The 13,367-nt window shown below is 45.6% G+C and overlaps 1 protein-coding gene across 1 annotated transcript; it reads left to right on the top strand.

Moving 5' to 3' along the window:
- The first annotated feature begins 1,041 nt into the window (after positions 1-1,041).
- LOC122931508 (DNA damage-regulated autophagy modulator protein 1-like) lies at positions 1,042-3,616 on the top strand. Its single transcript, XM_044285573.1, has 7 exons — positions 1,042-1,160; positions 1,578-1,645; positions 1,843-1,985; positions 2,345-2,516; positions 2,838-2,893; positions 3,064-3,150; positions 3,258-3,616. Exons 1-7 carry the CDS (start codon positions 1,042-1,044, stop codon positions 3,336-3,338), a joined length of 726 nt encoding a protein of 241 aa, XP_044141508.1. The 3' UTR covers positions 3,339-3,616.
- The last annotated feature ends 9,751 nt before the right edge of the window (positions 3,617-13,367 follow it).

Consider the following 13,367-nt stretch of genomic DNA (forward strand, 5'->3'; position numbering starts at 1 on the left):
CACGCCAGAGGTGGTAAGAATAAATTTTTTTCCTTATCACCAATTTATGGTTTGAGCCTCATTTATTTAATTTTTGGAACTAGTAAAAGTTATGTTTTAAATTACTCCATATCCTCATTGGTTTAGTATATTGTATGGTTTTGAGGAGATTTTGCTGTTGCAATAATTACCAGCTTGTGTGATAACATGAAGACAAAGAAGCAGCATAACACTGGCAGGGCCGGATTTGCATTAAAAAAATCTTCTCTGGCACAAAAAAAAACACCAGCCCTTGTCCCCCTCCCCCAAGATATAGTGTAAAAATAAATGCCTACAACCTCAATCTCTGGCTTTATATTAGGAGTAATTTGGATAGGAGAGCGTCAGGGGTGGATTGACCATAGACCTTACACGGAAATTTCCTGGTGGACCGATGCCCAGAGGGCCAGCCAGTGGATGTTTTGGGGATGCATTTTGTGCTTCTGGCAGTATTTTGTGATGGCCTGTTGGGGTGGTATAATGTGCCACAATATAGTATTGCTTCTCCTGCCTTCCATCAATTTGGACCCATTTACAAAACATGGCCACTTTTCTTATTTTTTCCAGTCTGCCTCTGGAGAGCGGAGATGAGACAGGTAACAATTTCACCCCCAGTGCCATCTGCAGAACCCAGATACCTTCATGGTGCCTTCATTTACTAAATGGAAGAGGCAGAGGGGCAGATATGGCAGCAGGGTTGGTCACCTAGTGATATGGTAGTGTGTGATCTGTCATTGTATAACTAAGAGATTCTGCCATTTATAAAGTATATAATAATGAGGACCAATCATATTCAGGCATATGTGATGATGACACAACATCGATGACATCACAGAAACTAGTGAGGAGCCTGAGGACCAATCAGATTCAAGCATATGTGATGACATCACAGAAGCTAGTGACATCACCAAGTTCTGAGCCTAGAAAAACCACTGGCTGACTTTACCTTGGCCAAATTAACTGTGAATACACAGAGAGACAGATTGGCTTTTGCTTTTGCTGAGCAAATCTTTTCTTTGCATCATGGAGATCCAAGGTTTGGCATTCTTGCCTATCTTCTTGTCCATATGGATGCTATTAGGTCTCTGTTCCACGACCACCATTACTGTCATCTTAGGCCATTCAAAATATCCATACATCAGGTAAGAGGAGACGGGGGCCAGATTCCTGATTGTGTAGTATAATTATTACTATTACTGCAGTATCATTCCTGGGAGGGCATTATTACATTAGAATTACTATTAGTGGATTATTAATAAGCTCCATCTTATTGTTCATGTGGAAAATATCACAATGACTATAAGTATATAGAACATCAATGTGTCCACCATAAATGTCATAATAATAATAATGGTGGTGATGATAGAAATAATTATTCATTTCTTAACGAGTTTTACCCAGTTCCTCTGCTTATCTGCAGGGACCATATCACTGGGTGTACTGGGGAAGTAATAGATATATAGCAGGGCAGGTAAAAGTGCATAAATTCTCCTCTGCTCTTGATGAGATATTTCCGACTCATGTCCTAGTAACTTCCAATATTTTGCTTTATTTCACAGTAACACAGGAGAAAAGTTCCCCGAATCGGTGGTCTTCACAGTCGTCTTCATGGTTATATCCATTGTAGGTAAGTGGATGCAGCTTCCTATAGGGAGACTACATGATGAAGATCTCAGTGACTCCAGATCTATGATCACTATCCAGCACTGAGCGGTGGCCATCACTAGAGATTGTAATCATCATTGACTCCTGAAGGTTATTGCAAGTGTTTAAAGAAATGACCTATGGAAATCTCTGACTGATAACATGTATTGTCTATTTCAGGAGCTGGCATCGCTTCCATCAAATACAGGTTCATGATCATTCATTCTGAGCCATCAGAGAAGCGACATATCATCGGCCAGAGAATCCTCTATGCCATGGGATGGCTGGCATGTATTGGGACAGCCTTGACCGGCGCATTTTCGGTTAGTCAGATTTTAGATAAAGTATAAATACACAGAGGAATCAGAACAATTACATGTAGAGGGGTCAATGCTTGGGCCCGGTGTTACATATATACTGGGCTGGGGCCCCATTTAGTAATTCATATTCTTAGTGTAAATTGTGACACTACAGTATTAGTAAATCTCCCCCATAGTGTCTGATGCTCAGTGGCATAGTGCCAAATGAAGCATACATTACCATGATACCCCCTGGTAACTATCCTTAGGTATTACTGCCCCTGTGTAATTGCACTCCACCTGCGGACTCTGCTCTTCTGCATTCTAAGATCTCCATAACGAGCTCATTGTGACATTTATATCTCTCTCTCTCTACATTCTAGATGAAGACCAATCCCCTCGTCCACAGGATCAGCTCAGGAGTGGCATTTTTCACTTTTGCCATATACAACCTGTGTCAATCTATATGCCTGTACAAGAGATCCCTAAGCAGTCGTTGCATGTGCCACATTAGACTGGCATCAACCTTGGTGACCATTGTGGCACTGCTAATCTGTATCCTTTTATAGCCGGCTGGTACAATTATTTGTGTAGATATATTTGCATTTTAAGTTCTTAAGAAATACAAGTTACATTTTAATAACATTTTGGTTGGTCCTAAGCGGTAGTTTTTGGGGCGTTTTGGCCTTAGTATATCTATATTGATTTCCCTAAGACCTTCCAAGTGGATTACAATATACGTCTTAATGTTGTGTGCTGGATACACTGGTGATTATCTGCTTCCAGTGACTTCATTGCAGCATAGATGAGACATGACAGTATAGAAAACACAATATTAATAGACTTGTGTCACTTCTCCTTAACATCTCCTTCCAGTTGCTGTAGGTTTGGGCAGCTTCTTCCTTCTATGTACCACTGATAGCTGTAAAGAGGTGAGTTTATGTCTCTATTTGCCATCTTAAGTAACCACATGTGTGCTATGTAATAGTGATATAGAAACTCTTGGTGGATATGTGATCCTCCCACCCAACTCCATACCACAACCACTGGTGAGTACTGCTGGGCACTAATAGCTTCTATTCCATCCCATTCTCTTCTGCAGATCTTCTCTATAACAGGCCTGGTGGGTGAGTGGACGGGATTCTTTGGCTTGACAGTTTACCCTGTCATGAATTATACAGATTTCCAGGTTAGTAGATTACACATGAAGGTCTCATGCACCCAGTAAGCTGTTTAATGATAATATATTGAAGGAAGACTTTATTATGATAAATTTCCCTTTTCTTTTATTCTCAGTGTTTGTCATTAGAGTTGTCCCGAGAAGGCATCTCCATCGTTCTGAGGAAAAAGACCCAGGACCCTGAAAACCCCCAATAAAATCTAAGGTTAAGAACCAGGGGCGGAGTGCCAGGAAGACAACTAAAACCATCTGGACATTGCTGGATTTAATACCGAACATGGCATTTACCGGACTTTCCGCAGTTAGATATATATTTTATCTGCTGCATCAAGAGACAGATTCCAGGCTTGGTCTCTGTTCTCACCACTGGACATGGCATTTACCGGACTTTCCGCAGTCAGATATATATTTTATCTGCTGCATCAAGAGAAAGATTCCAGGCTTGGTCTCTGTTCTCACCACTGGACATGGCAATTACCGGACTTTCCGCAGTTAGATATATATTTTATCTGCTGCATCAAGAGACAGATTCCAGGCTTGGTCTCTGTTCTCGCTACTGGATATGACACCAACCGGACTTTCCGCAGTCAGATGTATATTTAATCTGCTGCATCAAGAGACAGATTCCGGGCTCGGTCTCTGTTCTCAATTCTGGACATGGCATTTACCTGATTGTCCAGAGCTACTTCACATAAAATGTTGACTTTTTACCCCTTTGCCCAGGGGAGGGGCAGTCCTTCAGCCATGGCTCCCTAGAGGTTTCCTCCACTGGGGGTTTTTCCTCTCCTGAGTGTTGAAGGACGACTCTTTGTGAGTTAGGGGTTTTCCATCAACAGGGCCATTTCAAAATTTCTGCCCTTTTAATAAATAAAAGTCACCAGATGAGGTAGCAAACAATGTGTCTCTTTATCATTCATTGTAGGCAACTTATTATAACTAATATGAGATAATAGAGGATGGGAAACTTCTTGGTGTGACCAGACCAATCTCTGGAAGTGACATGAAGAGCGTGGTAATGGCAAGGTTAGATTTTTCTATATAAGTAAACAGCATGTAAGCAGTGGTTGTCATTTTATGGGCATTATAAATGACATCTTTTTGGAAAAAATATAAAGAGATATAAAAAAAAACTGATTTTACACTTCTGATCTGTCAGAAGAACTTAAAAATGAAAATCACAACAGATTCTGTCTTTGGAGCATCCATAAGGCCTCTATCACATGGTCAGTATTTTGCATCAGGATTTGCTCGTGATTTGGAAGCTAAAATCAGGAGTGGGTACAAAACACAGAAGACATGCAAATATTCCAATCACAAGTCATCTCTGTTTTGGACCCACTCCTGTTTTCTTTTGGCCTTAGCAATACTGATCAATTACTGACCAAATGCTGGAAAAATAAACAGTGACGTCAACACAAACTTACTGCTGACACCCTCTCCACTCTGTCATTGGGGCCATATTTGTATCAGAGTGTAACAGAACTGGTTCTCTAGCAATCTATATGGAATCAGCAGACGGTGTAAAAAGATAGCGCTCTTTCACCCTATAGTAGAATCTTGGGCCACTGTAGGTTAAGTCCTTGACATGTAAGGCTGATTCTAAGTGTGAACTGATTCTAAGAGTGACGCCTGTCAACTGCCTGTCATAGGAATGCACAATAATTGTTTCACTACCACAGCGGACTAGCTATGAATGTTTCTGCAATGCACAGTGATGTACACCCATATACTCGCACCCTGCAGCCGGCAATATAGCTGATTTTTAACGCGCTTCATCACTAATTAAAAGAAAAATTGAATTTGTTGGAGAAATTCGGCGAAGCCTCCGAATCAAATTTTTGAAAACTTCACTCATCTCTAGTAAAAACATATACATGGATAATTTAATATGACCTATTCTAAGGGAGCATTCCCACGACCTTATCCATTTTGCAGACCTCAAATTGTAGATCCACAAAACATGAATACCAGCCTTGTGCATTCCGCATTTGTGCATCAGCACGTCTTGTCCTTTGTTAGAAATGCTTATTCCTGTCTGCTAAACGGATAAGAATAGGACATGCTCAATTTTTTATTTTTTTTTGCAGGGCCCACTGTAATGAATGGGTCCCTATCTGATCCGCAAAAAATGCTGATCCGATGTGGACCGAAAATACGGTCGTGTGAATGCTCTTTCAGTGTTTCAATGGAGCCTCATGGTTACTTCTGCTGTTTGCAATATCTCTTTTGTTAAGCTTTACTTTTTGCATATTTTTGCTCTGTGACAGCATACGTGCTTTATTCTTGCGTGTGACATCACAGTTCATATACTTTGTGCCGCATTTTTTGTATTGGCACACATAAGAGGATATTTTTGCACTGTAATGGGATTGAGCTACAAAAAGGCCATGTGACCAATGGATATGATATCAAAAGATGAGGACGAGGCTGAGATTCTGGAAGTAAGACTCCTGCAGATCACATATTGATGACTTTAAAGATATTTTTAATTTTGGCGCTGTATTTCTGTAGTGAGCTTGGTTCTGGCACTGTATTTCACTTATAGGCTTAATTCTGGTGCTGCATTTATGTATTGAACTTGGTTATGGTGTAGTATTTGTGTTATGAGCTTTGTTCTAGTGCTGTATCTACATTCTGTGCTTAGTTTCAGCGTTGTAATGATGTATCTCTAGCACTGCATTTGTGTGCTAAATATGCATCTGATGCTAGACTTTGATCTGATACTATCTATGCACATCTGCGTTGTCAGGTCCTCTGTCACAGATTCTGTCAAAAAGACCAGACAAAAAAGTCCTGCATGCTGGATTTTTTTTGTGTCTGGTAAAGAAGCAGCATCCTGAGCAGACCCCTTTATAGTTAATGGCGCCTGCTCCGTTCTTTTACTTTAAGATTTGTGCTCAATTTAGCACTTCCATTATATTTGTCCTTCTGCTCCAGTGAAAGCAGAAGACCAGAGTGTGATAACGCTCTTGTGAACCCAACCAAACAGCAATAGTGCTGTGCCCTCTGTATATCTTTTACCCTTCTCTCAGTGCTAAGTTAACGCCCTTATATATGGAGGAATATGGGAGATAGCGTATGGGGATAATATTATGACAGATCCATGGTCTAAAATCGCCAAGAACAAATCGGACCATGTCATGTACATTTCAACTGCCACAAGATATATGGAGAATGCGGTAATACCTTTATAGCTATATACTGATTGTTAATCATCAAGTGATACATAGGACAAACTGGAGGCGACTATAATATGTACAGTGAATAGTAAGGAGGTAAATAAGGAAAAACAGCAGCACTGCTCCTGCATGGAAGACCCTCCCACCTCCTGCGATCCTGAACTCCTGAAACTTGCGGCTGTGGGGACCCAGGTAATGTGGTGCTCAGCGTGGTGAAAGTGAATACAAAGCCGGGAATGTAGATAATAGACACGCGGCACTCACCAGGGTCGATGCTTCATAGATGCTTTATTTGCCATTCAGCAAGATAGCGTGGAGTGCACAGGCAGGGGAGCGGACAGGCCCAGGTGTGGTTAGGCGGTGACGGCCGTTTCGCGCTAGATCGCGCTTCCTCGGACCGCTACTCACGTGCAGACGCTCAAGCGTGCTTTTTTAAGGGCAGACCCCTAAATTTAGTTGCCCAAATGTCAAACAGGGGGTATTCTTCTGAAGAGGCCTACAGGCTTCTGACCCAGTCGGATGAGGAATGGGAACCCTCATCTGATGAATCTAGCGGGTCAGAATACGAACCTGTAGAAAGCAGTGGCTCTCTGACCCAAAGTTCGGACGAGGAGGCTGAGGTCCTTGATAGCACCAGGCGTACCCGGCCCCGTGTCGCTAGACCATAGGTTGCGCAGGATCTGCTTCAAGAGCAGCAGAGTGGGGCTGGCGCTGTCGGATTACGTGGTGAGGCATACACCAGCAGCGCAGCCCTCCCTGGACCTAGTACCAGCACTGCCGTACAACCTGGTGAAGTGGCGAGCACCAGAAGGGCAGTTGAAGCTTGTATGGTGGCACGAGCAGTAGTGACCCCGTCGCAGCCACCACAAAGATGGGCCCGTAGAGCCCCTAGAATCCCAGAGGTGCTGGCAAACCCTGATTGGCAGTCCCCAACTTCAGCCGCACCTGTAGTTCCCCCTTTCACTGCCCAGTCTGGAGTTCGGGTTGAGACAGCTCAGATCGGTTCGGCCCTGTGATTTTTTGAAACAAACAGGTATGCCACACAATTTATAACCGCCAACCCGGGAAGCTATTATGCCCAGCCTTTCCGGTGGAAACCAGTCCAAGTTTCCGAAATTAAAACTTTTCTGGGCCTTCTCCTCAACATGGGTCTAACTAAAAAGCATGAATTGCGGTCATATTGGTCCACGAACCCAATTCATCACATGCCCATGTTCTCTGCTGCTATGTCCAGGGCACGTTTTGAGGCCATCCTGCGTTTCCTGCACTTTAGTGACAACACCGCCTCCCGTCCCAGAGGCCACCCTGCTTTTGACCGGCTCCACAAAATTCGGCCCCTCATAGACCATTTCAACCTGAAATTTGCAGATTTGTATACCCCAGAGCAAAACATCTGCGTAGATAAGTCCCTAATACATTTTACGGGGCGCCTTGACTTCAAACAATACATCCCAAGCAAGCGCGCCCGGTATGGGGTCAAATTGTATAAGCTCTGTGAAAGGGCCACAGGCTATACCCACAAATTTCGGATCTATGAGGGAAAAGATCAGACCCTGGAGCCGGTCGGTTGCCCTGACTACCTGGGGAGCAGTGGGAAGACAGTCTGGGGCTTGGTGTCACCCTTATTCGGCAAGGGGTACCATCTTTATGTGGACAATTTCTACACAAGTGTGGCCCTCTTTAGGCATTTGTTTCTAGAACAGATTGGCGCCTGTGGCACTGCGCGAGCTAGTCGCGCGGGCTTCCCCCAACGGCTCGTTACCACCCGTCTTGCAAGGGGGCAGAGGGCCGCATTGTGTAACGAAGAACTGCTTGCGGTGAAATGGAGAGACAAGCGTGACGTTTACATGCTCTCCTCCATTCACGCAGACACGACAATACAAATTGAGCGAGCAACCCGTGTCATTGAAAAGCCCCTCTCAGTCCACGACTATAACCTTCACATGGGAGGGGTGGACTTCAATGACCAGATGTTGTCTCCGTATTTAGTTTCCCGCAGAACCAGACGCTGGTATAAGAAGGTGTCTGTATATTTAATTCAATTGGCTCTGTATAATAGTTTTGTTCTCTACAGTAAGGCTGGGAGAACTGGATCCTTCCTCAAATTTCAGGAAGAGATCATCGAGAACCTCCTGTACCCAGGAGGTTCCGTGGCCCCATCCACCAGTGTAGTTAGCCGTCTACACGAGCAACATTTCCCCAATGTCGTTCCTGGTACCTCAGCCCAACCGTCACCCCGAAAAAGATGTTGTGTCTGTAGCAGGAGTGGAATAAGGCGTGACACCCGCTATTTCTGTCCTGACTGTCCTGACCACCCTGCCCTATGCTTTGGAGAGTGTTTCCGGAAGTACCACACACAGGTACACCTAGCATAGGGATCACATCTCACCAGGACAGGCACACAGGGCTATTAGGGCCCATTCACTCACAGCTGCTGCAAACGTCTCCTTTCACCTGGGACAAAGTGCATAACGCACTTCGCCACATCTTTGGGCGATTTGCGCTTTGCACATTGACCCATGGGGAAGGAGAGGTTTGTTCTATAAAGGTAAAAAAAAAAAAAAAAAAAAAAACACCAGTAAGCAAAAAGGTTAATGTTTAGTTCAAAAAGTTAAAGTTTATATGTTCTGTTCCAAAGTTAATAAAATTATTGCGTTGCGGCCTGTTTTTTTTTTTTTTTTTTTTTTTTTACCTTCCAGGTGGACCAACCGATCGACTAGCTGCAGCACTGATGTGCATTCTGACAGAAGCATTGCGCTGCTGTCAGATTACACGCAAGTCGGTGTATGCGGCGCTGCAAGACGAGATTTCTACTCTGCAGTAAAAGATACGTTTGCCAAGGCATACGAGCTGAGGAGGAGGCGGCGTTCCTATGCTTTGGCAAACACTTTGTATATATAAAAAAAAAAATCCCGGCAATGATTTATTCATCCACATCGATTGATGTGAATGGAGAAATCTGGTTTGCCAGGGCATACGAGCTAAGTGGGTATGGATTTTGGGCGGAGCTCCTATGTCCTGGCAGACGCCTTTCCCCTCCTTTTTTTTGGGGGGGGGCAGAGATTTTTTCATCCACATTGATCGATGCGAATGAAGAAATCTGTGCCGTTCATTTTTTTCTTTCAGCCCAGAGGCTGAAAACGGGGTCCGTAGGTCCGTGATCCGTGACCGTTTTTTCGTCCGTGGGTCTTCCTTGATTTTTGGAGGATCCACGGACATGAAAAAAAAGTCGTTTTGGTGTCCGCCTGGCCGTGCGGAGCCAAACGGATCCGTCCTGAATTACAATGCAAGTCAATGAGGACGGATCCGTTTGACGTTTTCTCCAATCCGATGGTATATTTTAACTTGAAGCGTCCCCATCACCATGGGAACGCCTCTATGTTAGAATATACTGTCGGATATGAGCTACATCGTGAAACTCAGATCCGACAGTATATTCTAACACCGAGGCGTTCCCATGGTGATGGGGACGCTTCAGGTTAGAACATACTGAAAAACTGTGTACATGACTGCCCCCTGCTGCCTGGCAGGTGCTGCCAGGCAGCAGGGGGCAGACCCCCCCCCTGTTTTTAACTCATTGGTGGCCAGTGCGGCCGACCCCCCTCCCTCCCCTGTAGTTAACTCATTGGTGGCCAGTGCGGCCGCCCCCCCTCCCTCCCCTGTAGTTAACTCATTGGTGTCCAGTGAGCCCCCCCTCCCTCCCCTGTAGTTAACTCATTGGTGTCCAGTGGGCCCCCCCTCCCTCCGCTGTAGATAACTCGTTGGTGGCCAGTGGGCCCTCTCCCCTCCCTCCCCCTTCTAATTATCTAAATTCGCCCCCCCTATCATTGGTGGCAGTGGAGAGTACCGATCGGAGTCCCAGTGTTATCGCTGGGGCTCCGATCGGTAACCATGGCAACCGGGACGCTACTGCAGTCCCGGTTGCCATGGTTGCTTAGCAATTTGTAGAAGCTTCATACTTACCTGCGAGCTGCGATGTCTGTGACCGGCCGGGAGCTCCTCCTACTGGTAAGTGAAAGGTCTGTGCGGCGCATTGCCTATAGCACAGACCTGTCACTTACCAGTAGGAGGAGCTCCCGGCCGGACACAGGGGAGGGAGGGGGGGCCCACTGGACACCAATGAATTAACTACAGGGGAGGGAGGGGGGGCCCACTGGACACCAATGAGTTAACTACAGGGGAGGGAGGGGGGGCGGCCGCACTGGCCGAGTTAAAAACAGGGGGGGGGGGGGTCTGCCCCCTGCTGCCTGGCAGCACCTGCCAGGCAGCAGGGGGCAGTCATGTACACAGTTTTTCAGTATATTCTAACCTGAAGCGTCCCCATCACCATGGGAACGCCTCTGTGTTAGAATATACTGTCGGATCTGAGTTTTCACGGAGTGAAAACTCACTTCTGAAAAAGCTTTTATGCAGACAGATCTTCGGATCCGTCTGTATGAAAGTAACCTACAGCCACGGATCACGGACACGGATGCCAATCTTGTGTGCATCCGTGTTCTTTCACGGACCCATTGACTTGAATGGGTCCATGAACCGTTGTCCGTCAAAAAAATAGGACAGGTAAATGTTTGTCCTAAGTTAGCGGAAAGTGAGACTTTGTGAGAAAAAACTAAAGAAAATCAATTTCCGCTAACTTATGCCAAAAAAATAAATTTCTATGAACTTGCCAGGCCCCTCATTGAATACCTTGGGGTGTCTTCTTTCCAAAGTGGGGTCACATGTGGGGTATTTATACTGCCCTGGCTTTTTAGGGGCCCTAAAGCGTGAGAAGAAGTCTGGGATACAAATGTCTAAAAATGCCCTCCTAAAAGGAATTTGGGCACCTTTGCGCATCTAGGCTGCAAAAAAGTGTCACACATGTGGTATCGCCGTACTCAGGAGAAGCTGGGGAATGTGTTTTTGGGTGTCATTTTACATATACCCATGCTGGGTGAGATAAATATCTTGGTCAAATGCCAACTTTGTATAAAAAAATTGGAAAAGTTGTCTGTTGCCAAGATATTTCTCTCACCCAGCATGGTTATATGTAAAATGACACCCCAAAACACATTCCCCAACTTCTCCTGAGTACAGCAATTCCAGATGTGTGACACTTTTTTGCAGCCTAGGTGGGCAAAGGGACCCACATTCCAAAGTGCACCTTTCGGATTTCACAGGTCATTTTTTACAGATTTTGATTGCAAACTACTTCTCACACATATGGGCCCCTAATTTGCCAGGGTAGTATAACTACGCCACAAGTGACCCCATTTTGGAAAGAAGACAACCCAAGGTATTCCGTGAGGGGCATGGCGAGTTCCTAGAATTTTTTATTTTTTGTCGCAAGTTAGTGGAATATGAGACTTTGTAAGAAAAAAATAAAAATAAAAAAATCATCATTTTCCGCTAACTTGTGACAAAAAATAAAAAGTTCTATGAACTCACTATGCCCATCAGCGAATACCTTAGGGTGTCTACTTTCCGAAATGGGGTCATTTGTGGGGGTTTTCTACTGTTTGGGCATTGTAGAACCTCAGGAAACATGACAGTTCTTTTGCAAAATGTTACAGCTGAAAGTGAAAAATGTCATTTTTTTGCAAAAAAATAGTTACATTTTGATTAATAACAAAAAAAGTTAAAATGTCAGCAGCAATGAAATACCACCAAATAAAAGCTCTATTAGTGAGAAGAAAGGGAGGTAAAATTCATTTGGGTGGTAAGTTGCATGACCGAGCGATAAACGGTGAAAGTAGTGTAGTGCAGAAGTGTAAAAAGTGGCCTGGTCATTAAGGGGTTAAAGGGAACCTGTCACCCAAAAATCGCCTATTAAGCTGTTTACAGTACCTTATAGTGCTGTATAGTCGTTTCCTGATGCACTTTTTGTTAGTTTTGCAGCATGTATGCTCAGTCAGAAATCAATGTTATATTCAGCTGCTGCCCCGTGCTTCAAGTCAGGCTTGAAGTCACGGGGGCAGCGGCCTCGGCGTCTTACATGGCCCTCTCCCCGCCCCCTGCCTCTGTGACTGACAGCCGAAATCCGATTCCGGGACCGCGCTCAACGGCCGCATGCGCAGTAAAGGGCGGCAGGAGCGCGGTCCCGGCTGCCGCGCGTACTACGCGCCGTCTTACTTTCGCCGCACTGCGCATGCGCCCGACATCCTGTATCAAACGCGCCCGCGCCCAGATGCCGGGCGCGGGCGCGTTTGATACAGGATGTCGGGCGCATGCGCAGTGCGGCGAAAGTAAGACGGCGCGTAGTACGCGCGGCAGCCGGGACCGCGCTCCTGCCGCCCTTTACTGCGCATGCGGCCGTTGAGCGCGGTCCCGGAATCGGATTTCGGCTGTCAGTCACAGAGGCAGGGGGCGGGGAGAGGGCCATGTAAGACGCCGAGGCCGCTGCCCCCGTGACTTCAAGCCTGACTTGAAGCACGGGGCAGCAGCTGAATATAACATCGATTTCTGACTGAGCATACATGCTGCAAAACTAACAAAAAGTGCATCAGGAAACGACTATACAGCACTATAAGGTACTGTAAACAGCTTAATAGGCGATTTTTGGGTGACAGGTTCCCTTTAAAGGAAGACAGCCATGTCGTTTTTGTCATTCAGACCGTGTGGTCCCATGGCTCCCGTTTTGATGATCCATCGAGCCTCCCGCTGTAACAAAAGACGGTGGCGGTCCCCACCCCGTGGGATGGGGCCCAACGCTTCTATCCCAGTGAAGGAGAGGCTAGATGGATCCCCATTGTGGGTTGAGCGTACATGGTCAACAAGGCGCAGAGAACCATGTCCCGTCCTGATGGAGCCAAGATGTTCCCGTATACGCTCAAACAGGGGCCTAATGGTTTTGCCAATATAGAACCTGTTGCAGGTACATGATATGACATAAACCACATGGGTAGTGCGGCATGTAATGAAATCATTGACTCTATGTGTGACGCCCCCCAGAGACAAGGACTTCCCCTGTGAATTGTAGGGGCAGAAAGAACACGTCCCACATTTAAAGTTACCTTGAGGTCTCCTGCTTTGGAGCCAATTGGGCTGTTTGGTCCGCCCTAATACACTGTG

The sequence above is a fragment of the Bufo gargarizans genome, chromosome 3 (assembly GCF_014858855.1).
Source record: "Bufo gargarizans isolate SCDJY-AF-19 chromosome 3, ASM1485885v1, whole genome shotgun sequence".
NCBI classification, from domain to species: Eukaryota; Metazoa; Chordata; class Amphibia; order Anura; family Bufonidae; genus Bufo; species Bufo gargarizans.